Raw genomic sequence first — 25,538 nt, 5'->3', positions numbered from 1 at the left:
AATATTCTTTACCGTATACTCTGTCTTTCTGTGTGTTCAGGCTAGAGGCCCCCACCCGGTCCCTCCACCTGGATGCTCCAAAGGGAGTCCACATCAAAGCAGTGTCCGGCAGCGGCCAGGCCGTGTCCAGCATGGACATCTCTCTACTCTCTATGGACGGAGTGGTAAGAGGCACCACTAAATCTAGGATAGCACACATGGCAACACTTTTTACTTCAGTGTCCTGATTGCAATACTTAATTCATTTGCATTGGAATAAGGACACTGTCATGTTTCCAAATATATTTCTTATTGTTAGCAAAAACTAAATGAATGTCTTATGGTTCATGTGCTCAAACAAATAATGAATATAGCATCATATTACTTTCCTCTCTTTCTGCAGTTGATTCTGGATGCTGAGAGGGTGCAGCTGCCCAGGTTACCTCTGAGTGGAGAAGGAGAGAAAGGGAGTCCTGGGGAGCAGTTGTATGAAGTGTGTGTGTGTCCTGATGGAAGACTGTACCTGTCCAAAGCTGGTCACACCTCCACCTGCCATGACAACAGTCACAATTGTTAAAAGACCACACTCTATTTATTATCTTGAGATTTTGTATTTACCTGGGATCATCTTTATACATACATCATCATCATTGTGCAGTCAGTCATGTCTTGCCTGAAAATTATGCAAAGTGCATATTAGAAAAATATGAAAGTTCAGAACTTTTAATAAAACAACATTTGTATATTTTAATAGTTTTTTTTCACAGCTTCATATCTAAAAGATGTACATGCAAGGTGTTCTATTCTAGTGGCACCAACTATGTTACCTGTTTTGTCTGGGAATAGTTTCATTAATTATATTTGTGGATATTTTCATCCCTTTCACAGTAAACATATGTTGGTTATGATGCTGTACAACCGGATAACATGTATGATACTATACGTCCTATATGATATTGTACGACCGCTATTCCATCCATAACGTAACCTATTGTAGGGTAATATATCATACTAAACGGAGGGAAACAAATGCATTTTCCAAATCCTACCCATTGCTCTGAAGACAGGTTGATATTTTGAACGTGCAGTGTACATATGTGATTGAAGATTGTTAATAATGTTCAGGGGGAGCTTGATGCGCTAGTATCTGGCAGGCGGCAACAGTATTTGTTGAAAAAGTAGCCTACCCAATAGCCGTGTCTGCGAACTACACTTCTGACTGGGTATTTAGGAGTGGGGCGCGGTATTTTCTAGGAACCTGTTATGGAATAAACGCTGTTGCCTTATCTTGCCTATGGTAGCATCATATGTCATGTCCGCCAGATATCTACTTATATTACTGTACTTATTAGCTTCTTATGTCAATTAACATTGGACGTACTGTATCAGAAGATGGACCGTTTAATCGCATTATTATGAGCGTGGGTGGTATAATAGTATTATATTAGCTCATTGATTACCCATCCAGGTATTGGCAGACATTTTAAGACAAAATAGTTAACATGGAGTGGAAGCTAAAGAAGATGCTGTCGCTTTTACTGGAGGTGGTTATTTTGTGCTATATGGTAAGGCATAAAGTTTTTCATTTACGGATGTAGTTTTTCATTTGTTGTAGTGTATCTGAAGTCTGTGAGTGATGCTCTTGGTCAGGTTCATGGAACTGTAGTGGAGAATAGAGAATGCAGGGAGCAGGAGTACAGGGATGAAGCCGGGGACTGTGTCGCCTGCAGACAGTGTGGATCTGGGCAGGAGTTATCCACGGTGAGTAGTCTATCAAACGTATTCCCTCCTGTCAAAATTATTGATACAACCAGTCATGCCGTTGTAAGAATATAATTAATCTGCGCGCCGCAAGTAGACTAGCGGTTAAGAGCTTTGGGCCAGTAAGAAAGGTTCCCCTATAAAATAATACAAGTCGCTGGTTCGAAACCCTGAGCCGACTAGGTGAAAAATGTGTCAATCTGAACCTGAGCAAGGCACTTAACCCCAATTGCTCTGGATAAGAGCATCTGCTAAATGACTAAAATGTTATGTATTTCCTGTTACATACTTTGTTGACATTTGAAACATGTTACACCAATGTTACTATGCAAGTTGTCTGTTTCTCTCTCAACCACTGTCAGCGACCTCTGCTTGCTGTTCCTTCTCCCAACCCCCACCGCACCTCCTCACCATCAACTGGGTCTCCTGTGTGTGTGTTAAACCCCTCAGGAATGTGGTTTTGGCTATGGGGTGGGTGCTCGCTGTGCACCCTGCAGACCGGGGCGCTACAAAGAGGAAGCAGGAGGGCAGAAATGCAAGCCATGTCTATCATGTGCCCACACCAGCCGCCTCCATAGAGCCAACTGCACCACCACAGGAAACGCTGTGTGTGGAGACTGTCTGCCCGGGTGAGGACAGCTGCTGTCTCATCCTCCCCATTATCTCCGAAGTGTCTCCATTTTCCATCACATGCTGTTGTTGTATTACAGGTTCTATAGGAAAACCAAGCTGAGTGGGTTTCAGGACATGGACTGTGTACCCTGTGGAGACCCTCCTCATGCCTATGAGCCTCTCTGTGAGTAGGCCTTTTCATCAATACAAATGATCTATGCACACTCACACACACACTACAGACTCTCACATACATGCATATTGATGCCACACTCACACAGACACAAATTGTATTAGTCACATACACATGGTTAGCAGATGTTATTGCAAGTGTAGCGAAATGCTTATGCTTCTGGTTCCAACAGTGCAGCAGTATCTTACAGGTAATATCTAACAATTTCACTACAAAACCTAATATCTGAAAAAATTCCACAACAAAACCTAATACACACAATCTAGTAAAGGAATGGGATGAGAAAATATCAGTATAAAATATATGGATGAGCAGTGACAGAGTGGCTGAGATGCAATAGATAGTAAAGAATGGATAGTGAAGGACACAGTATTCTTTATATACATATGAAATGAGTAATGCGAGATATGTAAACATTCTTGAAGTGGCATTATTAAAGTGGCTAGTGTTCCATTTCGTAAAGTGGCCAATGATATCAAGTCTGTAGGTAGGCAGCCGCCTCTCTGTGCTTGTGGTGGCTGTTTAACAATCTGATGGCCTTGAGATAGAAGCTGTAGTTTCAATCTCTCTGTCCCAGCTTTGATGCACCTGTACTGACCTCGCCTTCTGGATGGAAGCGGGGTGAACAGGCAGTGGCTCGGGTGGTTATTGTCCTTGATGATATGTTTTGCCTTCCAATGACATCGGATGTTGTAGGTTTCCTGGAGGGCAGGTAGTTTGCCCCCTGTGATGCGTTGTGCAGACTGCACTACCCTCTGGAGAGCCTTGCGGTTGTGGGCGGTGCAGTTGCCATTCCAGGCGGTGATACAGCCCGACAGGATGCTCTCAATTGTGCACCTGTAAAAGTTAGTGCGTGTTTTTGGTGACAAGCCAAATTTCTTCAGCCTCCTGAGGTTGAAGAGGTGATGTTGCGCCTTCTTCACCACACTGTCTGTGTGCGTGGACCATTTCAGTTTGTCGGTGATATGTACACCAAGGAACTTAAAACTTTACACCTTTTCCACTGCTGTCCCGTCAATGTGGATAGGGGGGGTGCTCCCTTTGCTGTTTCCTGAAGTCCACAATCATCTCTTTTGTTTTTCTGACATTGAGTGAGAGGTTATTTTCCTGACACCATACTCCGTGGGCCCTCACCTCCTCCCTGTAGGCTGTCTCGTCATTGTTGGTAAATAAGCCTACCACTGTTGTGTCATCTGCAAACTTTATTTAGTTGGAGGCGTGCATGGATGGAGGTGTGCATGGCCACGTAGTTGTGGGTGAACAGGGAGTACAGGAGGGTGCTGAGAACACACCCTTGTGGGGCCCCAGTGTTGAGGATCAGCGGAGTGGAGATGTTGTTTCCTACCTTCAACACCTGGGCCCTTCAGGAAGTCCAGGACCCAGTTGCACATGGCGGGGTCGAGACCCTGGGTCTCAAGCTTAATGATGAGTTTGGAGGGTACCATGGTGTTGAATGCTGAGCTGTAGCCAATGAACAGCATTTTTACATACAGTTGAAGTCGGACGTTTACATACACATTAGCCAAATACATTTAAACTCAGTTTTTCACAATTCCTGACATTTAATACCAGTAAAAAGTCCCTGTCTTAGGTCAGTTAGGATCACCACTTTATTTTAAGAATGTGAAATGTCAGAATAATAGTAGAGTGATTTATTTAAACTTTTATTTCTTCCATCACATTCCCAGTGGGTCAGAAGTTTACATACACTCATATTTGGTAGCATTGCCTTTAAATTGTTTCACTTGGGTCAAACGTTTCGGGTAGCCTTCCACAAGCTTCCCACAATAAGTTGGGTGAATTTTGGCCCATTCCTCCTGACAGAGCTGGTGAAACTGAGTCTTCTGATGGGCTAATTGACATAATTTGAGTCAATTGGAGGTGTACCTGTGGATGTATTTCACGACCTACCTTCAAACTCAGTGCCTCTTTGCTTGACATCACGGTCACTGTAGGTACGACATGTCATGGTAATTTCCTGTATTACTAAGTGAAAGGAGAGTTTACAAACCACACACAAGTCAGAGTTATACTTTAAACTTAATATTTTAATAATATGAGCTTCCCCATAGCCCTTTGACTCTCAGATCAATTCAGTGTCTATAAATGAATTCTGAGAGTGCTTACAAAATGGCAACTGAGATCTTTTATAGCAAAGATCCACCCCTCCCAACTCACAATGACGAACCACAGGTCTTAGGAAAACTGCATAAAGGAAGACTTTTACTTGAGAGGAGTATCCCATATCCAGACAGCATTAGCTATAAATTATCGTTCAGTTTGGTCTCCTAAACAAAGTTCTTATCTTGTTCTTGGTACAACATAGTGCCAAAACATTACCTCATCCAATGGCATATATCAATTGTCAATTCCAGATACTCCCATCTCAAATACAATCCCTCCTGGACAAGCTCACAGAGGAGAGTGAGCCTCTAGGTCAAGATACGGGCAACATCAGAGGGGACACACAATGGTTCCAGACACTGCCATACTCTTCCCCCAAATGGGAAAAGTAGGGAGTGACTAGCACAGACATTGTGGAGCCAAGAGATAATTGGTTCCCCCTCAATCATCCCTTCACATGGTTTAAAAGAAACGTTCACATATAAAGACAAGTCTGACCTCTCCCCTCTCTGGGACCAAAGTGACTTTACCCACATAAGCATATTTATGAAAGTAGATAAAACATCTTATTTATCAATGTTACCTAACTAATTCTGATTCTGCTACGACTGACGTCATCAATGCACTTACTGATGAAGCCAATGACTGATGTGGTGTACTCCTCAATGCCACCGGAGGAATCCCGGAACATATTCCAGTCTGTGCTAGCAAAACAGTCCTGTTGCTTAGCATCTGCTTCATCTGACTTCAACTTTTTTATTGATCTAGTCACTGGTGCTTCCTGCTTTAATTTTTGCTTGTAAGCAGGAAGATAGAATTATGGTCAGATCTGTCAAATGGAGGGTGTTGGTTCTGTTTTTCTGTGCTCCATTTTATTTACTTAACATATAAGGAACACTCAAAATGTGCACTTATAAATCATAACAATTTGAATCAAAATACAGCTGTAGACAGAAGTCAAAGATCAAACATCACACATACAACTAATGTCTCTCATGAGTTCTGCCCCATAGGAAAAGTCCAAGTTACTTTTATCATGCTTGTAGTCAACCCCCTGTGATGTCACTGCATACGTCATTACCTGCTACTCCTCAGACCAAGCCCATGCATACAATAGTTCCAGTGTTTTCTAAGGCCTCAGCAGTAAATGTCCACTCCCCCAAGTTGATTTATAGAGGTATGTCTGATTAGCCTCTTATCTCTTCTAGTCCCCTGCATGGCTCTTTGTTTATCTTTGAAATGCTTTTTCACAGACCCCGTTTCTTTATAAGAGGCAGAGACTTAGAAAAGATTGGAACAATTCTAAAACCTTACAATGAATATATATATTGTTAGTCTGTAGTCTATGGCCTTTAAATGTAGAGGAGGAGGGGTCCCATAGCCCCTCTCCTTCTATTAATACAACATAAAAATATAAATTATTTTATTATAATACATCAAACATTTGGGGCAGCCCCCATCAAGGGCGAGCTCTGGGTGAGCGTTTTCTTGTTTGCTTATGGCGGAATACAGCTCATTCAATGCTGTCTTAGTGCCAACCTCTGACTGTGGTGGTATGTAAACAACTACGAAACACACAGATGAAAACTCTCTTGGTAGGTTGTGTGGTCTACAGTTTATCATGATACACTATCTCACAATAGCTCGAGACTTCCTTAGATATCGTGCACCAGCTGTTATTTACAAAAATACCAGACGCCGCTGTTCTATCCAGCCGGTGCAGCATATAACCAGCCAGCTGCATGTTGATAGTGTGGTTGTTCAGCCACGTTTCCGTGAAGCATAAGATATTACAATTTTTAATGTCCTGTTGGTAGTTTAATCTTCCGTGTAGGTCATCTATTTTATTGTCCAAAGATTGCACGTTTGCTTGCAGAATGGAAGGAAGTGGGGGTTTATTCGATCGCCCATGAATTCTCAGAAGGCAGCCTGCCCTCCGGCCCCTTTTTCTCTGCCTCCTCTCCATGCAAATCACAGGGATCTGGGCCTGTACCAGAGAAAACAGTGTATAGTTTGCGTCGGCCTCGTCAGACTAGTTAAAGGGAAAAAAAGGATTCTGCCAGTCCATGGTGAGTAATCGCAGTCCTGCACATTGACTCGGTAGCGGTATTCCTTGTATATAGCCTCGTTATTATTTTATGTTACTATTTCCTTTTATTTCTTATTATTTACTAATTATTTTTTTCTTACTTTTTAACTGCACTGTTGGGAAAGGGCTCATAAGTAAGCATTTCACGGGAAAAGTCTACGGCTGTTATATTCAGTGCATGTGACAAATAACATTTTATTTTCCCCATAGGCAAGATTGGGCTTCAGTCCATGTACTATAAGCACGCTTAATGTTACTGTACCACTTTTAGAATAATTTAAGAAAATATTTCCAGGGAACATGTGAAATGTGCTTTACTGATGTCTCTGTTGAACCATCTTTCTGGGATTGTTTGCACACACATATCCACTATGTACCAGCCTCAAATGAAATTCTTGGAAGATCAAATCATGCCCACCACTATTTTGTAGTGGAGTGTGAGCTAGCTGGCTGTAGAACTTCCGTCTCTCTCTTGTGTTTAACTTGGCAGTCAAATGGGGTTGAAATAAGAACACATTTCCCAGATGTTACAACCTACTGTAAGATGTTAGGTATGGAAAAATACTCTTGGTATTGAAGCACACTTTGATACCATAAAAGGCATATTTAGATGATTTTGAAATTACAAAAACTTATTTGAAGTCCATCTGAAGTCCATTGTAGTTGAAATGTGAAATTCTTATGAGACAAATAGGTTCATGTGTCCCAGAGTGACAGTGCTCTCCAAGTGTCTTCTCCCCACCTCTCACTACATGCCTCCAGTTGTGATGGAGCAGCATTTCATTCATAGTGACTTTTATAAAACTAAAACAAAGTGTAGACCAGCACAAGTAAGTTATTGCATATCCTTCCAACTGAAGGATCTTACCGTAGTTTGTACTTCCAATCACTTTTTTGAGAAAATAGGCTTGAAAAAAATTAATAGGTGCTTGTTTTTGATTTCCTGACACCTTTTAGACATCTCTGTTCTGGTGGTTCAGTTTGGTGATGCCCCAGGGGTATGTTCGGTTATCAAACCAAAGGGTTTTGGCACAGAACAGTGTTATGATAAGATCAGCATGTAAATTTGTTTCAGTGGATTGTCCTCTTATCTGAACTGAAAAGCAGGAAAGATTTGGGGAGACACAAAGACAACCAGACTCAATGTGCTGTCTTTGGATTTGAGAAGCCACTACCAAAGAGGACATATGAGATAGCATTCACTGCCTTACTGAAAACCTAATATACACATGCCAACACACACTGCACCCACACTCAATTACAAATCTGAATTATCCCACACTTAAAAATACTTTGAGAAAGTGGGTGTCATAACAACTAGAGGTCGACCGATTATGATTTTTCAACGCCGATACCGCTTATTGGAGGGCCAAAAAATGCCGATGCCGATCTTTAAAAAAATGTATTTTTTCTTTGTAATAATGACAATTACAACAATACTGAATGAACACTTAGTTTAACATAATATAATACATCAATAAAAAACTATTTAGACTCAAATAAATCATCTTCAATTTGGTTTAAATAATGCAAAAACAGTGTTGGAGAAGTAAAAGTGAAATATGTGCCATGTAAAAAAGCTAACGTTTGAGTTCCTTGCTCAGAACATGAGAACATATGAAAGTTGGTGGTTCCTTTTAACATGACTTCAATATTCCCAGGTAAGAACTGTTCTATAATTAAATGCATGTTTGTGGGTGTGCTGTATTGCACCCAAGGATAAACAGCTGTAGTGATATTTGTGCACATGCGTGTGTGTTTATGCATGTTTACTGTGTAGGCAGTAGCAGGGTGAACCTGGTGCCCCTTTCGTCTGTTGTGGCAAGCTCCAGGGACACTGTCCTGGCTGTAGTCATCTGCATCGCTCTGACTTCTGTCCTACTGGCCCTAATGCTTTTCTGTGCCATCTACTGCAAAAGACAGCTGGAGAAGAAACCTCATGGTAACCCTGCCTGAATCACAGATTCTCACTCATCCCTCGTGTCGACTAAGATTGTAATCATGTCAAACAATGTTTAATGCAGATATGCTGTATTTATACCATGCCAAATATGTATTGATATAAACACTTGTTTTTGCACTAATCAGAGCCATGCCAAGGTGGTAGCTGCCATGATGCAAAGTTCCCCAGCTTTGAGAATATTCAGGTCCATCAGCTACATCAAATCTCCTCAAATTGCTACAATGGCACAGGCATAACTTGTGGTATGTTGTTCTGTTAGCCTGGGCTTGCAAATAACCTTTTCATGTCATTCTTTACCAATATGCACATGGCGCCAAATCCACATTTGAGAAGAGTGCATAACTTGAATTGCTGCACTTGACATGTCCCATCAACATCTCTAAAACTGCATTTTCCTGTCCTAAGGTCAAGTGAAGCTTTTCCCTTATCAGTTCTCTGAGGAACCTTGCAGCATGGAGAACAGCAATGGTATGGCCACATATCCTGCCTGGGACTCACAGAGAAGACCACTAGAGAACACACTGCCCAGTGAGCTGAACCATGACCTCTACCAAACTGATGTGGAAGTGTCTGATGAGAAGACGTGGACCCATGCTGTATTAAACTAAAGATCTGGGATTCACTAAACTGTACTGAGTAGGCCTGAAAGCAGAGACCATTTCTTCATGAGGATAACCTTTGATATGTTGACTGTCATAACAGACTTGTGGTTATGTGAAAGACATTGCAACTGCTGACAGAAATGTGACTTTCTGGTTTCAAAGCCATTCAAACTTGTATTTTCTGCTTCTGTTATTGCCATTACCAAATATGTGTGGGCCAATGTCTGATATAGTGCAAGTTTAAATTGAACTAATTCTCTTGGATTTAAAAAAATGTTAATATGTACAATGTATACATTATAAAAAGCTTGTAATTTACAGTCTCATCAAATTATTGGCACCCTTGATAAAGATGAGCAAAAAATTCTGAGCTATTGTATTTTATAGTAGTTCAATTGCTTAGAAAAAAATGGTTTAACAAATAATAAAACATCTCAAAATGTTGGATGGTACCCGTTTTTCAATACTTTGTTATGAAGCCGTTACGAGCAGGGTGTCAAGCATTATTTTAATGGTGTTCGTTAGTATGAAGGAAAACCAGAGAATACAGCAGAGCTCTTCCAGAGGCCAGCACGGAGCTGTAATTGCTTTAGTGAGTCTGTCATTTATCTGCAGTCCTTCAGACATCCTCCGTCCCCTTATTCTCTGTCAAAACAATGACAGGCCCACAGCTCTTTCACTTGTTTCACTAATCAGGCTGCTGGCGGTCTATCTCACAAAAAAAGAGCATTCAAGAGTGATTCATTCAATAGCTGAAACCTGTAGCTAGAGATTAATAGCCAAGTAAGAGAACACTAGTTGTTCAGATGACAAAAAAAAAAAATAGTAGACAATATAGGGCTGGCACTGGCAACATGGATGTTATGGGTTCAATGAGACAAGGATGCATCACAAGTCAAATACAATATTACACACACTTCATATTTTCATTCCCTCATACTCATCAGGCCACTGCAGAGTAATATCAATTTTGAAATTCAACATCGCTAAGCGTAGGATGAGGTAAGTGGGGAGGGGCCCTGCCCCTAATTTCCCGTGATAATTCACAGTAGGTAAAAAACAAAAGTACAATCTGCTCATAAGGAATCATCACGGCAGGTTACTGAGTCTGTGTCCAGGTCAGCTACTAGAGCGTCCACTAATTCTTCAAGGGTAGGGGATCTCTGAAGCATGCCTGCAAACCATGGAAGAGGCCAGGAGAGAGGGGAACAGATTTAGATAAAGGACTTCAATGACAAATTTGAAACTTGTCTGAGGGAAAGAAAATATTGATATTGTTTTAACCCGGATTCATTGTGTTTGAGTTCATTCATATGTACAGAAATTAAACTAGAGCCAACCAGGTCCATGTCAAATTGGCCTGTAATACACCGCTGATTATCTGTGCTGGTTCTGTATTGTAACAACTCAGCTTTGGCTGTACTCATGTCATGTTGACAGCTACTAAGAGGTTAATTACCAGAGATGCAGGTCACCTCTCAGAGCCTGATCGAGTTAACACAGCAATAGAAAATGAAAGCCATATACAACTCACTTTGGCCCTATGGGAGAGTAATGCCATTGATTAATGTATTTGATCTTCTTCAAATACCGACAAATCATGAACTTCAGCCCATCTTTCAACTGTGACTATGAAAAACAAGAGCCAGTGCCAAAATTCTGAGTGACTCCAGGGAATGTTGAGAGTGGGTTTAGCTTTTTGGGTGTGTGTGGATGGAATAACATCTAGTTTCAACATTTGCTAAATGGATGTAAAAATCTATCTGGAGAGTTTCCAAAGTATCACCATAAATAGGGCTTTGAATTAAGTGTGCAAATTAAAGGAAATATCCACCCATTTTGAACATTATCGTTTTTGTGCATTTCTGAGCAATGTTCCATGATGGCACCGGAGGGGAAGGCTGCCATCTTATCGGCTCTTAATATCCAACCATACTATTTAAAAATATATATTTTCGCGTTGTTCGTAACTTGTTTTGTACATAATGTGCTGCTACCATCTCTTATGACCGAAAAGAGCTTCTGGATATCAGAACTGCGATTGCTCACCTCAAACTGGACAAAGAGTTCTTCAATGAGTCAGGTGGGAGGGATATAATACAGAAACCCGACCAGGCCTAGATCCCCATTATTCAGCATGTTAAACGTGCAACCAGAGGGGAAAACACTCCAGACCACCTTTACCCCACACACAGAGACACGTACAAAGCTCTCTCTTCAACCTCTCCCTGTCGGAGTCTGTAATACCAACATGTTTCAAGCAGACCACCATAGTCCCTGTGCCTAAGAACACTAAGGTAACCTGCCTAAATGACTACCGACCCGTAGCACACACGTCTGTAGCCATGAAATGCTTTGAAAGGCTGGTAATGGCTCACATCAAAACCATTATCCCAATTTGCATACAGCACCAACAGATCATGCAATATCTATTGCACTCCACACTGCCCTTTCCCACCTGGACAAAAGGAAGACCTATCTGAGAACGCTATTCATTGACTACAGCTCAGCGTTCAACACCATGGTACCCTCAAAGCTCATCAATAAGATAAGGACTCTGGGACTAAACACCTCCCTCTGGAGACAGAAAAGATTTGGCATGGGTCTCGGATCCTCAAAAGGTATTACAGCTGCACCATCGAGAGCATCCTGACGGGTTGCATCACTGCCTGGTATGGCAACTGCTCGGCCTCCGAAACGCAATGCACTACAGGGGGTAGTGCGTACGGCCCAGTACATCACCGGGACCAAGCGCCAGAGAAAGGCCCTAAATATCGCCAAAGACTTCAGCCACCCTAGCCATAGACTGTTCTCTCTGCTACCGCACAGAAAGCAATACTGGAGCACCAAGTCTAGGTCCAAGAGGCTCCTAAATATCTTCTACCCAGAGCCATAAGACTCCTGAAAAGCTAATAAAATGTCTACCCAGACTAAATGCATTGCCCCCCCCCATACACTGCTGCTACTCTGTTATTATCTATGCATTGCCTGCCCCCCCCCAGTGTTCTGGGGGCGGCAGGGTAGCCTCGTGGTTAGAGCGTTGGACTAGTAACCGAAAGGTTGCAAGTTCAAATCCCCGAGCTGACAAGGTACAAATCTGTCGTTCTGCCCCTGAACAGGCAGAATCCACTGTTCCTAGGCCGTCATTGAAAATAAGAATTTGTTCTTAACTGACTTGCCTAGTTAAATAAATAAAGATTATCTAGGCATAGTCACTAATAACTCCACCTACACGTACATATTACCTCAACACTGGTGCCCCCTGTATATAGCCCCGCTATTGTTATTTACTGCTGCTCTTCAATCATTTGTTATTCTCTTACGTTTTTTTGTCGTTGTATTTTCTTAAAACTGCATTGTTGGTTAATGGCTTGAAAGTAAGCATTTCACTGTCTACACCTGTTGTATTCGGCGTATGTGACAAATAACATTTGATTCGATCTATTCCTGGGGAATGGGTGAATCTTTCCTTTAAACACACAGATAAAGCTTCCCGTCTTGAGATTTATGGTGGTTTCAGGATAACCTGGGAGGCATCAGGGAAAAGCAAAGCAACTGCCATCATCACACAGCTATAATTAAGAGTTTGAAGTAGCCAAAGCCCGTGCCTCAGGCATATACACTTGCAAAACAAACTATGCATTGATGGCTTTGCCAAAATGATATAAGTTGATAATATACAGTGCCTTCAGAAAGTATTCTACTCCCTTGACTTATTCCACATTTTGGTTGTTTTACAGCCTGAAACCAAAATGGATTTAATATTTTTTTCTCTCTCACCTATCGACACACAATACCCCACAATGACAAAGTGAAAACATATTTTTAGAAAAGTTAGCAAATTTATTGAAAATTAAATAAAGAAATATTTAATTTACATAAGTATTCACACCTGTGTCAATACATTATAGAAGCACCTTTGGCAGTGATCGTGGCTGTGAGTCTTTCTGGCTCAGTCTCTAAGAGCTATCCACACCTGGATTGTGCAAAACTTACCAAACATTCTTGAAGCTCTGTCTAATTGGTTGTTGATCATAGCAAGACAAACAGTTTCAGGTCTTGCCATAGTTTTTCCAAGTAGATTTAAGTCAAAACTAACTCAGCTACTCAGGAACATTCACTGTCTTCTTGGTAATCAACTCATGTAGATTAGGCCTTGTGTTTTAGGTTATCGTCTTGCTGAAAGGTGATTTTATCTACCAGTGTCTGGTAGAAAGCAGACTGAATCCTCTAGGATTTTGCCTGTGCTTAGCTCTATTCCGTTTCTTTTTTATCCTGAACAACTCCCCAGTCCTTAACGATTACAAGCATACCCATAACATGATGCAGGCACCACTATGCTAAAAAAAAGGGTAAGTGGTACTCAGTAATGCCTTGTATTGGATTTTCCCCAAACATAACACTTTTTATTCAGGACAAAAATGTAGTTGCTTTGCCACATTTTCTTGCAGAATTACTTTATTGTCTTGTTGCAAAAAGGATGCATGTTTTGGAATATTTGTATTTATCTTCAAGCTTCCTTCTTTTCACTCTGTCAATTAGATTAGTATTGTGGAGTAACTATAAAGTTCATCCATCCTCAGTTCTCTTGTCACAGCCATTAAACTCTGTAACTGTTTTAAAGTCAACATTGTCATCATGGTGAAATCCCTGATCAGTTTCCTTCCTCTTTGGTAATTGAGTATCTTTGTAGTGACTGGGTGTTTTGATACACCATCAAAAGTGTAATTAATAACTTCATGTTCAAAGGGATATTCAATGTCTGCTTTTTTTTATTTTTTACCCAACAACCAATAGTTATCCTTCGCGAGGCATTAGAAAACCTCCCTGGTCTTTGGTCCATGTTTGAAATTCAGTGTTCGACTGAGGAACCTTACAGATAATTGTATGTGTGGGTATAGACATGAGGTAGTCATTCAAATATCATGTTAAGTACTATTATTGAATGCAACTTATTATGTGACTTGTTAAGCACATTTTTACTCCTGAAGTTATTTATGCTTGACATAATTAAAGGGTTGAATACTCTGACTCAAGACATGTCAGATTTTTTATTGATTTATTACCATTTTGAAAGGCATAATTCCACTGACATTATGGGATAGTGTGTGTTGTTGGCCAGTGACAATAAAAAAAACATTTAATCAATTTCAAATTCAGGTTATAACACAAAAAAAAGTGGTCAAGGGTTGTGAATACTTTCTGAAGGCACTGTACTATACATACAGGAGTGGTGACCTGGGGAAGGAACTAATAGGAGAAAAATAGTGCAAGAACCCTAAAGAAAGGGAGGAAGGTAGCGGCCAAGAAAAATAGTGACAGTGTGAGCTCCTTACCTTGCACCATAAGCATGGGCTCCTTACTACCTCCATGAGCTAGCATCTCCCTTCGATATCGCTCTCCCATGTCCCTGTGTGGGGACATTAAACGAAGGGGGTGAATAGGCAGAGAGAGAGAGGCAGAGAGGTAGGATTGGGGTTTATGTCAGACAGATAAGGATATGTCTGAATACTGTACTGGCTTGGTTTTCCTGTGGGTTGAGCTGTACTTTCACTGCCACTGACTGTAGTCTGCCACTCTACAAGCCCCCATGACAGAGACACAAAGAGCAGAAAGAAAAAAAAAAGCTCTGAGAAAAACATAACACCCCAGGCAAAACAATACTCAATTTCTAAACACAAATCCCCTGATGTCACAGTGACATCTGTGATGTGGGTGTGTGGTCATTTTCTTTGTCACTGTCATGTTCAGACTAGTGTGAGTGAATCCACCTAAAGTAAAATCTTCGAAAGCCAAATTAAACAGATCACTGACCATTTCAAATCCCACCGTACCTTCTCCACTATGCAATCTGGTTTCCTAGCTGGTCATGTGCGCACCACAGCCACGCTCAAGGTCCTAAATGATATCATAACCACCATCAATAAAAGACAATACTGTGCAGCCGGCTTCATCGACCTGGCCAAGGCTTTCAACTCTGTCAATCACCGCATTCTTATCGGCAGACCCAACAGCCTTGGTTTCTAAAATGACTGCCTCGCAACTACTTCTCAGATAGAGTTCAGTGTGTCAAATCGTATGGCCTGTTGTCCGGACCTCTGGAAGTCTATGGGGGTGCCACAGGGTTCAAATCTCGGGCCGACTCTTTTCTCTGTATACATCAATGATGTCGCTCTTGCTGCTGGTGATTCTCTGATCCACCTCTATGCAGACGACACCATTCTGTATACTTCTGGCTCTTCTTTGGACACTGTGTTAACAAAACTCCAGACGAGCTTCAATGCCATACAACACTCCTTCCGTGGCCTCCAACTGCTCTTAAATGCAAGTAAAACTAAATGCATGCTCTTCAACCGATCGCTGCCCGTAGCCCGCCCGCCCGTCTAGCATCACTACTCTGGACGGTTCTGACTTAGAATATGTGGACAACTACCTAGGTGTCTGGTTAGACTGTAAACTCTCCTTCCAGACTCACATTAAGCAAATCCAATCCAAAATTAAATCTAGAATCGGCTTCCTATCTCGCAACAAAGCCTCCTTCACTCATGCTGCCAAACATAGCCAGTTTTACTAGGGTATCTTACCGATCTTCGACGATGTAATTTACAAAATAGCCTCCGACACTCTACTCAGCAAATTGGATGTAGTCTATCACAGTGCCATCCCTTTTGTCACCAAAGCCCCATGTACAGTGGGGCAAAAAAATATTTAGTCAGCCACCAATTGTGCATGTTCTCCCACTTCAAAAGATTTTCATCATAGGTACACTTCAACTATGACAAACAAAATGAGAGAAAAAAAAATCCAGAAAATCACATTGTATGATTTTTAATGAATTTATTTGCAAATTATGGTGGAAAATAAGTATTTGGTCACCTACAAACAAGCAAGATTTCTGGCTCTCACAGACCTGTAACTTCTTCTTTAAGGGGCTCCTCTGTCCTCCACTCGTTACCTGTATTAATGGCACCTGTTTGAACTTGTTATCAGTATAAAAAGACACCTGTCCACAACCTCAAACAGTCACAGTCCAAACGCCACTATGGCCAAGACCAAAGAGCTGTGAAAGTACACCAGAAACAAAATTGTAGACCTGCACCAGGCTGGGAAGACTGAATCTGCAATAGGTAAGCAGCTTGGTTTGAAGAAACCAACTGTGGGAGCAATTATTAGGAAATGGAAGACATACAAGACCACTGATAATCTCCCTCGATCTGGGGCTCCACGCAAGATCTCACCCCGTGGGGTCAAAATTATCACAATAACGGTGAGCAAAAATCCCAGAACCACACGGGGGGACCTAGTGAATGACCTGCAGAGAGCTGGGACCAAAGTAACAAAGCCAACCATCAGTAACACACTACGCCGCCAGGGACTCAAATTCTGCAGTGCCAGACGTGTCCCCCTGCTTAAGCCAGTACATGTCCAGGCCCGTCTGAAGTTTGCTAGAGAGCATTTGGATGATCCAGAAGAAGATTGGAAGAATGTCATATGGTCAGATGAAACCAAAATATTACTTTTTGGTAAAAACTCAACTCGTCGTGTTTGGAGGACAAAGAATGCTGAGTTGCATCCAAAGAACACCATACCTACTGTGAAGCATGGGGGTGGAAACATCATGCTTTGGGGCTGTTCTTCTGCAAAGAGACCAGTATGACTGATCCATGTAAAGGAAAGAATGAATGGGGCCATGTATCGTGAGATTTTGAGTGAAAATCTCCTTCCATCAGCAAGGGCATTGAAGATGAAACGTGGCTGGGTCTTTCAGCATGACAATGATCCCAAACACACCACCGGGGCAACGAAGGAGTGGCTTCGTAAGAAGCATTTCAAGGTCCTGGAGTCTCCAGATCTCAACTCCATAGAAAATCTTTGGAGGGAGTTGAAAGTCCATGTTGCCCAGCAACAGCCCCAAAACATCACTGCTCTAGAGGAGATCTGCAAGGAGGAATGGGCCAAAATACGAGCAACAGTGTGTGAAAACCTTGTGAAGACTTACAGAAAACGTTTGACCACTGTCATTGCCAACAAAGGGTATATAACAAAGTATTGAGATAAACTTTTGTTGTTGACCAAATACTTATTTTCCACCATAATTTGCAAATTAATTCATTAAAAATCCTACAATGTGATTTTCTGGATTTTTTTTCTTCTCATTTTGTCTGTCATAGTTAAGTGTACCTATGATGAAAATGACAGGTCTCTCATCTTTTTAAGTGGGAGAACTTGCACAATTGGTGGCTGACTAAATACTTTTGTTGCCCCACTCTACTACCCACCACTGCAACCTGTATGCTCTTGTTGGCTGGCCCTCGCTTCATATTAGACGCCAAACACAGGTAAAGTAGTAAAGTAAAGTAAAAGTAAGTAAGTAAAGCCCTGCCTTATCTCAGATCACTGGTCATCATAGCAGCACCCACCCGTAGCACACGCTCTTGCAGGTATATTTCACTGGTCATCCCCAAAGCCAACTCCCCTGTTCCAGTTCTCTGCTGCCAATTACTGGAATGAACTGTACAATTAATTGTACCCCAGTATCTCTGCACATTCATCTAATGCACATCTATCACTCCAGTGTTTAATTGATAAAATGTCATTATTTCGCCACCATGGCCTATTTATTGCCTTACCTCCCTCATCTTACTACATTTGCATACACTGTATATAATTTATTTTTATTGTGTTACTGACTGCACGTTTGTTTATGCCACGTGTAACTGTGTTGTTTGTGTCGCACTGCTTTGCTTTATCTTGGCCAGGTCGCAGTTATAGATGAGTACTTGTTCTCAACTGGCCAACCTGGTTAAATAAAGGTGAAATAAAAAAATTCAAACAGAGACTTCACATGGCAGACTAAATAACTTTTGAAATAACTTACAACATGGGTCAGGTGGGTCAGGTCAGGGGTCAGGTCAGGTGTGTTTCTCTCACCTGTTGAAGGGGTCTTTTTGAAAGCACTGCCTCCACACCATGGAGGCTATGGCACGCGACATGAGGTATGAGTAGTACTTAGCACCGTACCCAATGAGGTGGCTGAATCTCAGCTGCCAGGCCTAGGGACAAGAATACCAGTTACCCATCTTTATCTAAAGACACCAGGGTTGGGGTCAATTCCAATTTAATTTGAAATTCCAATTCAGTTCTTGAATTCACACATTAAGTAGAGAATTTACGTTGACTTCAATTCGAATTTCAACAATCTTCAAGTTTTGGAATTAATGCTGTTTTTATCTTTGGGAAATGTTCAAATATTGAATTCCAATTAAATTCCAGTGAATGGAATTCATGTAGTTAGTATAAAAAATAGGCTGCAGGATTTGTTTTAAATCATTTCAACTTGTATTTATATATTTCCAGTATAGCTAGGCTGTCTGAACAGTGACATGATCAGCCTGAAAGCCTGAGGGAATTTAATTCAATTTGAATTTGTTGAATTGTTGGGGATAATGTTGGATTGGGAATTGTATTATTGGAATTTATATAACATTGAAATTGAGAGAAATTGAATTACCTCTTTATTCAAAAACTGGACTGGAATTTAAATGGAATTAAATGGAATTTACAGAGAGGGTATTTAATTTGAATTGCATTTGTGGAATTAACCCCAGCACTGAAAGACACTTCCATATTTTCGATTGAATATTTTGTATTCAAGCAACATCGTCAATCTGAAAATATTTTTTAAAACCTCTCTCCTACGTTCCACCCACCTTATAGAAGATGACTAAATTGGCTACAGAACATAAGTGAGACGTGCAGTATCTATCGGAATGATGCTGCTTCTGTGTATTCTCTCTCTCTGGCCAGTTGTTTCTAACTCCTACGCAGTCTTATTTTAATGATAAGAGCCCGGCTGTCTGTGTGGTGACTTGTTATAATCCAAATCCAGTGGGAACCCTCCCCTTTGCTTCTCACAGTCAATGACAGATAAGGACCTATCAAAAGACTTGCTGAGTGTCACAGTTCCAAACATGTTCTAAACTAAGACCGGGGTGAAAGTAGCTCCATATGATCACTGCAGTTAACAAATGCAGTTTGGTTTGTATGGCCAGGCACTAACTTAAATTGCACCTGAAATTAAAATACCACATTTTGCAACTGTAAATAAAAAAAGTATCAGAAACTGTCAGAAGTACAGCATAATTTTTCATTCCGACATAAATTGGTCTTTTCACATTTGGGAAACTACTTTTATCATACCCCAGGGAAAAACTGAGCTCTGCTATTTGGCAACAAACTAATGTAATAGAAAATGGACTCACGGAGTAGATATTGGTTAGCTGTGGTGGTAAGCCAATTCAGGGAGAATATCATTGTCCAAATTACAGTTGAGAAGAAATAGCCTGTGGGTTGTTCTATTCTGTTTTATGTTTCTCTGTGGATATAAATTCTCTCTCACACAGTAAGGGGGGTACAAACCGGATGGTTTATATCCGGTAGAGAGAATAGTCTAATTACTATTTACCCCCAAGGATCTGACATTCACAGATCAGTACATCGTCCACAGTTTCAGTACTATGAGACTCACTAAGATATCAGGCACTTACAGTATTTGGAACGTAAGGTAGTCCATAGAATTTCTCTTGCATCTTTTTTAGAATGTCTGTCGTTGACCGATTTTGTGGCTTGCCATGATACACTTGATCCAAAGCAGCATAAAAAACCTGTGAAAAAATAAACACGCCAATAATTTTATTTAGTAAGTACTGAAAAGACACAAACTGCCACTGTGGCTATACCTGAAGCTGAGTGTCGGCAGCCCCACAGATTCTCTTGGATTCACAAAGGCGAGAGACCATGCTCTTGGGCAGGGGCTGAAATAGAACAAAATATTTCTGAGAAAAACAAAACACACCCATCTATCGAGTCTTCTGTGTGGTGAACCTCTGCTATCTTCAGTATTTGGCTAAATAAATAGTTTGCTATTAGCTTGACTGTTTGTAGTCTGTCTAATCAACAGACTTTCAGTCCAATTCAAAATCATGACAAAAGACTTCACACAAAACCCACGTGTGTTCAAGTGCAGCCGAGAGCATTTGGTTCAGAGCTGATGCAGAGCTAGTGATGCGTCTCAGAACTATTATCATACCAAAGGGGCAAAGTCTATGTTATTATAACAGACAGTCTGATAGGACAGCTTAGGACACCACTGTATCTGTGGACTACAGCAGTAAACAAACAGCTCAAGAACTACTGCTAGTCCATATAGATGACATAATCTTAAGAATGACTGTGTTGTGTGTGAGGGAAAGTTACAGAGGACAGGTATGAACTTGTGCTGCCCACCTGTCCGGTCTGATAGTGCCGTGCAAACTGATTTACCACCCGATAGTCTGTGGCAAAGAACTCCATGAGGATGGAGGGGACTTCAGCAAAGTCAGTGGAGCATCTAGTTCCTGGAAAAGACCAGTCAGAAGATGAGTCTCTCACAAAAGAGATTGTTTACCAACTGTACTATGTCGTAAAATGTTTTGCGATAGCATGCCATGCTAGCACTGTATCGTAGGTCTTACAAACACAAGACTGTAGGCCTATTAATCATATGGTAGTTCACTAAATGTGTCTGCTAAGCAAATAAATGTGTCTGCTAAGCAAATGCGGAACATATGCAATGCAATAATGAGAGACAGGGGAAATCCCTCCTAAAGCAGTAGGCTCTGGCCTGGACTCAGGTTACCTGTGACATGTTGGTAACGCGTGCGTCCCAGCATGGAATGCATGGCGTGGCCCATCTCGTGGAACAGGTTCTCCATCATGCCGGGGTTGAGCAGTGTTGGGGTGCTACGTGTGGGAGGGGGCAGGCTCAGCATCAGCACCACCACAGGATGTTGGTATTCCCCATCCTTCTTAAGACGCCCCCCTTGGATGGTGAAGTGGCAATCCTGGGAGCACAGAGAAAGCCTTGATATGATCAGCATTAGTATCTTACTTTCGCAGAGGATTTAGGCAGTATTTCTGCAGCAGCTTGTCTTACCTGGTGTGGTTTGTCAGGCCTTTGGAAGAAGTCACAGTAGATGTATCCCAGAAGACCCTCGGTCTCATGGACAACAGCCTGTTAAGAGAACCAACTGACATTTAGGACTGCTTAAAATAAAATCCATCCCCAAAAGAAACGATGGACCTTAAAATGACAAAAAGCCAAGCAGCAACTATTACATTTTCTGCTGGTTCACTCAAAGGAGCCCCCAGAAACTGGTGTTGAGTGTCATACAGACAGAGACTGTTCTCTCACCAACTTGCGGACTTCTTCACTCCACACCTCTCCTGCCATGGGCTGTTCATTCCGGAAGGAGACTCCCAGCAGCTGGCTGAACAGCATGTTGAGGCCCTCCATGCAGGCCCCTAAGGAGAAGTAAGGACTGTACAGGCTGGGATCGATCTTATACCTGCACACACAAACATACACTTGTAAGGCTATGTTATTACAGACTGTTTCCCAAATAATGTTAAGCAATACACAAGCCCCCTCTAGAGGCCTTTTAGTAGAAAATAAAGCTCAGGTACTCCCGTCAACCTTTCCATAGTTTCTTTAGGAGATTCCCAACGATTCCTTGTTGACAAGTTATATTATTTCCACTTAGAATATACACATAGGTTTACAGTACTGTATACCTTTGTATAGGTATCTTACCTCTCTGCCCGCACAGCGCTGCTGAAGTAGGAGTGGTCCCATGGCATGAGTACCTTGGATTTTTTTTTTTAACATTGAAACATCAAACAGCAGAAAGATTGTCATGATCTCCTACACATGGATGTCAGAACCATGAGAGCTACTTATACGCATTTATAAGATGACTCACGGTGCTTCTTGAGTTCATTTTCATCTTCATATCCCTCATCAGGTTAAAATCTTTGGCAGTTCTGGATTGAGGAATAGGGACATTGTGTGAGCATCTGCTACTCTTACAGTATGTTTGAGATGGGCAAAACATTGATGTGTTGTACAGTGTTCATGCCAGTGTCTGGCTCTCTGACTCCTACCATACCTGTCCGAGAGTTTGTCTGTCAGCAATTCAAGGAATTTCATGACAGTCTCTACAAAACAAAAACATACTAAACACACTGGTCAACACAGCATAGTACACACTTCTCTGTTCGAAGAATCATAAAATCAATTAAATATTTCTTCCAAGCAGCAGAGCACAAAGAAATTAGGTAAACAGCCAGAGTACTTTACCTGGAGTCTTGGCCATAGTTCCATTTAAAGCCCTGTGTGCAAAAGATTCATAGCCCACTAATTTGGCTAGCTCATTCCTACAAGTCAACAGGTCATCCAGACAAAGCAGCAGACTTGAATTCGGGAAGAGAAAGATTTTATAAGCAGCCTCCCGCACCTAAGAGAAAAGGACAAGCATATAATATCTCTAGGCTACTGCACAGCAAACAAACATGCCCAATACCATATCCTACCATGGGACAGTAGCTGGAAGACCACTAATTATGTATAGAGATAAACCTCTGGGTTGCGCGCACACGCTCACACACACACACACACACACACCAGTTCATCAGGAGAATCTGCATGGAGACCTCCAATCTGGATGGAGTTGCCGTCTATGGAGAAGCAGTGTCGGATGTGTTCTGGCAGGGCCATCTTCTCTATCCTATTGGGCAGGTGGGTGCCATTTAGAAATTCATTGTTCAGATCCAGCAGGTTGACATTGAGGCTCACCGCCTTCCCTCTCTGGGAAAAAGATTCATACATTGAAACAGAGGTGCTGTTTAGGTTAAGCTCACATTGTGGTTATACTTCCCTTAGGATGTGGCGTAGTAGGCTAATAATCAATGTGTACATGACAATTATTGATTTAAAAATATATTCCATGAAGTATAAGTGATAGGCTAGTAATGTCATTTATATCACATCACTAACCTTTGATTCATCCAGATGAATGCCACTGATCTCAAAATCAAACATGAACAGTTCTGCTACTCTCCTGCAAAATGTGTTGTGAAATATCAATAAAACAAGATTGCCTGTCTACCCAACCTCCTTGCTCCAGCCAAACACTACGCCCACGGACATTAGTTTCTACTCTGCAATGAAATATGTAGCAAACATTGAGCAGCGGAAGAATTCAGTTTGAGTCGTCAGGCAAAAGACAAAATGCACTGCTACTCATCATACAAACAGGAAGATGATTGTACATGCCTTGTATCTGGGTCCAAAGAATCCAGAACCTCTTTGTTATCTAGTAGGTTCTTGAGACTCCTACACAGTTCAACATTAGTGTTCAGCCTATCAGGGCAAAAAAGAGAAAACATCAAAGAAAGAATGTATTAAAAAAGTGTTTTACTTGACATCATGTAATACTTTACTAGAGAAACTACGGAAGAGGGTTCATACCTTTCTACTACTGTGCCAATGTTTATGCATGCCTTCTCAGCAGCATCCCGAAAGGCAGGGTCTGGATGGCCAACTTTGACAAAATCTGCCTGCAAGAAAAGAAATACAACATCAAGGGTGTATCATATTCAACAGGGAGGAGTTTGGCTTGACAACAACGATGCCAATGATCTCTGAGTGTGACTGTGAGCCATTACCAAATCTGCCACTTTGCAAAGGCTGTCAGAAAGTTGATCGAAGGTCTCCACGGTCAGGGCGCCTGGTGGGTTATTGCAGGCTGTTTCTACCAACTGTTCTGTTTCCCTGAGCGCTCGTTGCTGAGCCACCTCGAAACCAGCCGGAGTACTCAACCCTGGAACCCCGAATAATCCCTGTGCAAATATAGCACGTACAATGCCATGTCAAAAGTCTGTGTGGCCAACTCTTCGTTTTCGAGGCTGATCATTACAACAACCCCAAATTACACATTTATAAAAGAGCAAGTATTTTTCGAGTGAACACAATTATGGGTGATTTTGACAATGAGGACATTTAATATAGGTTGGGATTTTATACAGCTAGTTAACTTCTTCTCTGGTATTATGGCGGTCCGCAAACAAACCGCTAACGTTAGCTGACTTACCACGTTCTTCTGAAACAAATCAACTTTCCTCTGCTGGGCATTGAATGCTGCTCCAACCGGAGACCAAGTAGTGACATGTCGTGATAGTGTCCTTGAGTTCCTCACAACACTCACAAATCGTTGACACGCCAACATCATAACAACTTCAACTGATTGTCGTGGAAAGAAAAAGAAAGGTCGGTCAAAGTGAAAATTCCGTGGGAAGTAACTTGGCTCGCTCTAAATGATTATCTCTATAATAAGCAAGCACGTTTTAAGCTTTTGCTTTGCATCCATGCTGATACTTTCATAATACAAAAAAAGTATTTGATTTTAAATGTGTCTTTATTTTACTGTCTTTCTATAATTATTCGGTTAACTAGCTTGTAGCCCACCACTGCCATTGAGCTAAAACGAGCACTGCCAAGCATGAATGACGAATGTTTACAATTCTCAAAATGGTTCCGATGTTTCGTGTCTGCACTTTCGCGACTAGACCCTATCCATAGGGCTGGGCGATATATCGAATTAAATCGATTATTTCACATGTAAGTTTATGCGCGATATTCGAAATGCATGTATTACATAATCTATTTTTTTTGTATTTTTCGTTATGAGCGTTTATGTCAGCTTGTTCTCATGTTGTCTTTTTGGTCTCGTTCGCTTCTTCTGTGATGTGCGCCTTCTTATTTCTTCTTCGATGAGGTTTAACGGCGGTTGGCATCCAATAATTGTTTCGTTACCGCAACCTACTAGACTGGAGTACAACTCCCTTATACTTTGCGTATTTTTTTTTTTTTACAAATACCCTACCATCTAACACTACACTCACAAAAAAACATCACCCTACTCCACTATTTAAATGTATTTAGTCCTACTTCAGGCCAACGACCTGAAAGGATGGGACACCACCACTTAACACACCCTGTAACTTCTGATGTCAAGTCTCGCACATCCAAATACCTCTCTGCAGCTGCCACTACAACCTCAATTTTCTGTAACTTACATTCCATCCCAGCAGTACAGTTGATAACCATTGCTAAAAATCCAATCTTACGGAAACATATCACTTGTTGGCCTATCCCTCTGTACTGGTACAGATCTACTACTCACACCACTCCTCTCAGGTTACCCCACCTTGACCCATCTTCCTCTACTTTCTTCACTGACTCAGCATATGACAACTTCTGCACTACTCTAACCCTGGAAACCCACTTTCCCATTTACACCAGAGATCTGTATATAATAACGTAACTTCCGGCACTAC

General features: G+C 41.5%; 3 protein-coding genes across 7 annotated transcripts in view; 2 read left to right on the top strand and 1 right to left on the bottom strand.

Moving 5' to 3' along the window:
* LOC118391201 (gamma-sarcoglycan-like) overlaps nucleotides 1-730 on the top strand; it is a 29,718-nt gene extending 28,988 nt beyond the window's left edge. For 2 of the 3 annotated variants that reach the window (XM_052457925.1, XM_052457924.1), the window contains exons 10-11: nucleotides 41-164; nucleotides 383-730. In XM_052457925.1, the coding sequence (XP_052313885.1) occupies nucleotides 41-164; nucleotides 383-556 (298 nt within the window). In that variant the 3' untranslated portion in view covers nucleotides 557-730. The remainder of the gene's footprint in view (nucleotides 1-40; nucleotides 165-382) is intronic. The other variant, XM_052457926.1, reaches the window with a different exon arrangement.
* Nucleotides 731-1,226: 496 nt separating this feature from the next.
* On the top strand, nucleotides 1,227-9,765 carry LOC118391202 (tumor necrosis factor receptor superfamily member 19-like). The gene is made up of 7 exons (XM_035782342.2): nucleotides 1,227-1,544; nucleotides 1,630-1,740; nucleotides 2,191-2,369; nucleotides 2,451-2,536; nucleotides 8,539-8,700; nucleotides 8,847-8,963; nucleotides 9,127-9,765. Exons 1-7 carry the CDS (start codon nucleotides 1,482-1,484, stop codon nucleotides 9,327-9,329), a joined length of 921 nt encoding a protein of 306 aa, XP_035638235.1. The 5' UTR covers nucleotides 1,227-1,481; the 3' UTR covers nucleotides 9,330-9,765.
* A 52-nt stretch (nucleotides 9,766-9,817) lies between these two features.
* On the bottom strand, nucleotides 9,818-24,953 carry LOC118391200 (mitochondrial intermediate peptidase). Of its 3 annotated transcripts, none has more exons than XM_035782338.2 (19): nucleotides 24,293-24,952; nucleotides 23,868-24,041; nucleotides 23,671-23,759; nucleotides 23,476-23,562; nucleotides 23,197-23,260; nucleotides 22,825-23,007; nucleotides 22,501-22,657; nucleotides 22,310-22,376; nucleotides 22,124-22,184; nucleotides 21,955-22,007; nucleotides 21,556-21,709; nucleotides 21,298-21,375; nucleotides 21,001-21,205; nucleotides 20,610-20,719; nucleotides 20,063-20,137; nucleotides 19,871-19,987; nucleotides 18,255-18,376; nucleotides 14,660-14,733; nucleotides 9,818-10,497 (listed from the first exon to the last, which is right to left on the bottom strand). In XM_035782338.2, exons 1-19 carry the CDS (start codon nucleotides 24,428-24,430, stop codon nucleotides 10,400-10,402), a joined length of 2,106 nt encoding a protein of 701 aa, XP_035638231.1. In that variant the 5' UTR covers nucleotides 24,431-24,952; the 3' UTR covers nucleotides 9,818-10,399. The 3 variants fall into 3 exon arrangements, 2 of the variants coding, with proteins under 2 accessions (XP_035638231.1, XP_035638232.1); XM_035782339.2 differs by having other exon boundaries at nucleotides 22,310-22,358; nucleotides 24,293-24,951; XR_008060859.1 differs by having other exon boundaries at nucleotides 10,422-10,497; nucleotides 14,660-18,122; nucleotides 24,293-24,953.
* Nucleotides 24,954-25,538: the final 585 nt, after the last annotated feature.

The sequence above is a fragment of the Oncorhynchus keta genome, chromosome 12 (genome assembly GCF_023373465.1).
Source record: "Oncorhynchus keta strain PuntledgeMale-10-30-2019 chromosome 12, Oket_V2, whole genome shotgun sequence".
Lineage (NCBI taxonomy): Eukaryota > Metazoa > Chordata > Actinopteri > Salmoniformes > Salmonidae > Oncorhynchus > Oncorhynchus keta.
This window is presented reverse-complemented; position numbering and strand designations above follow the sequence as displayed.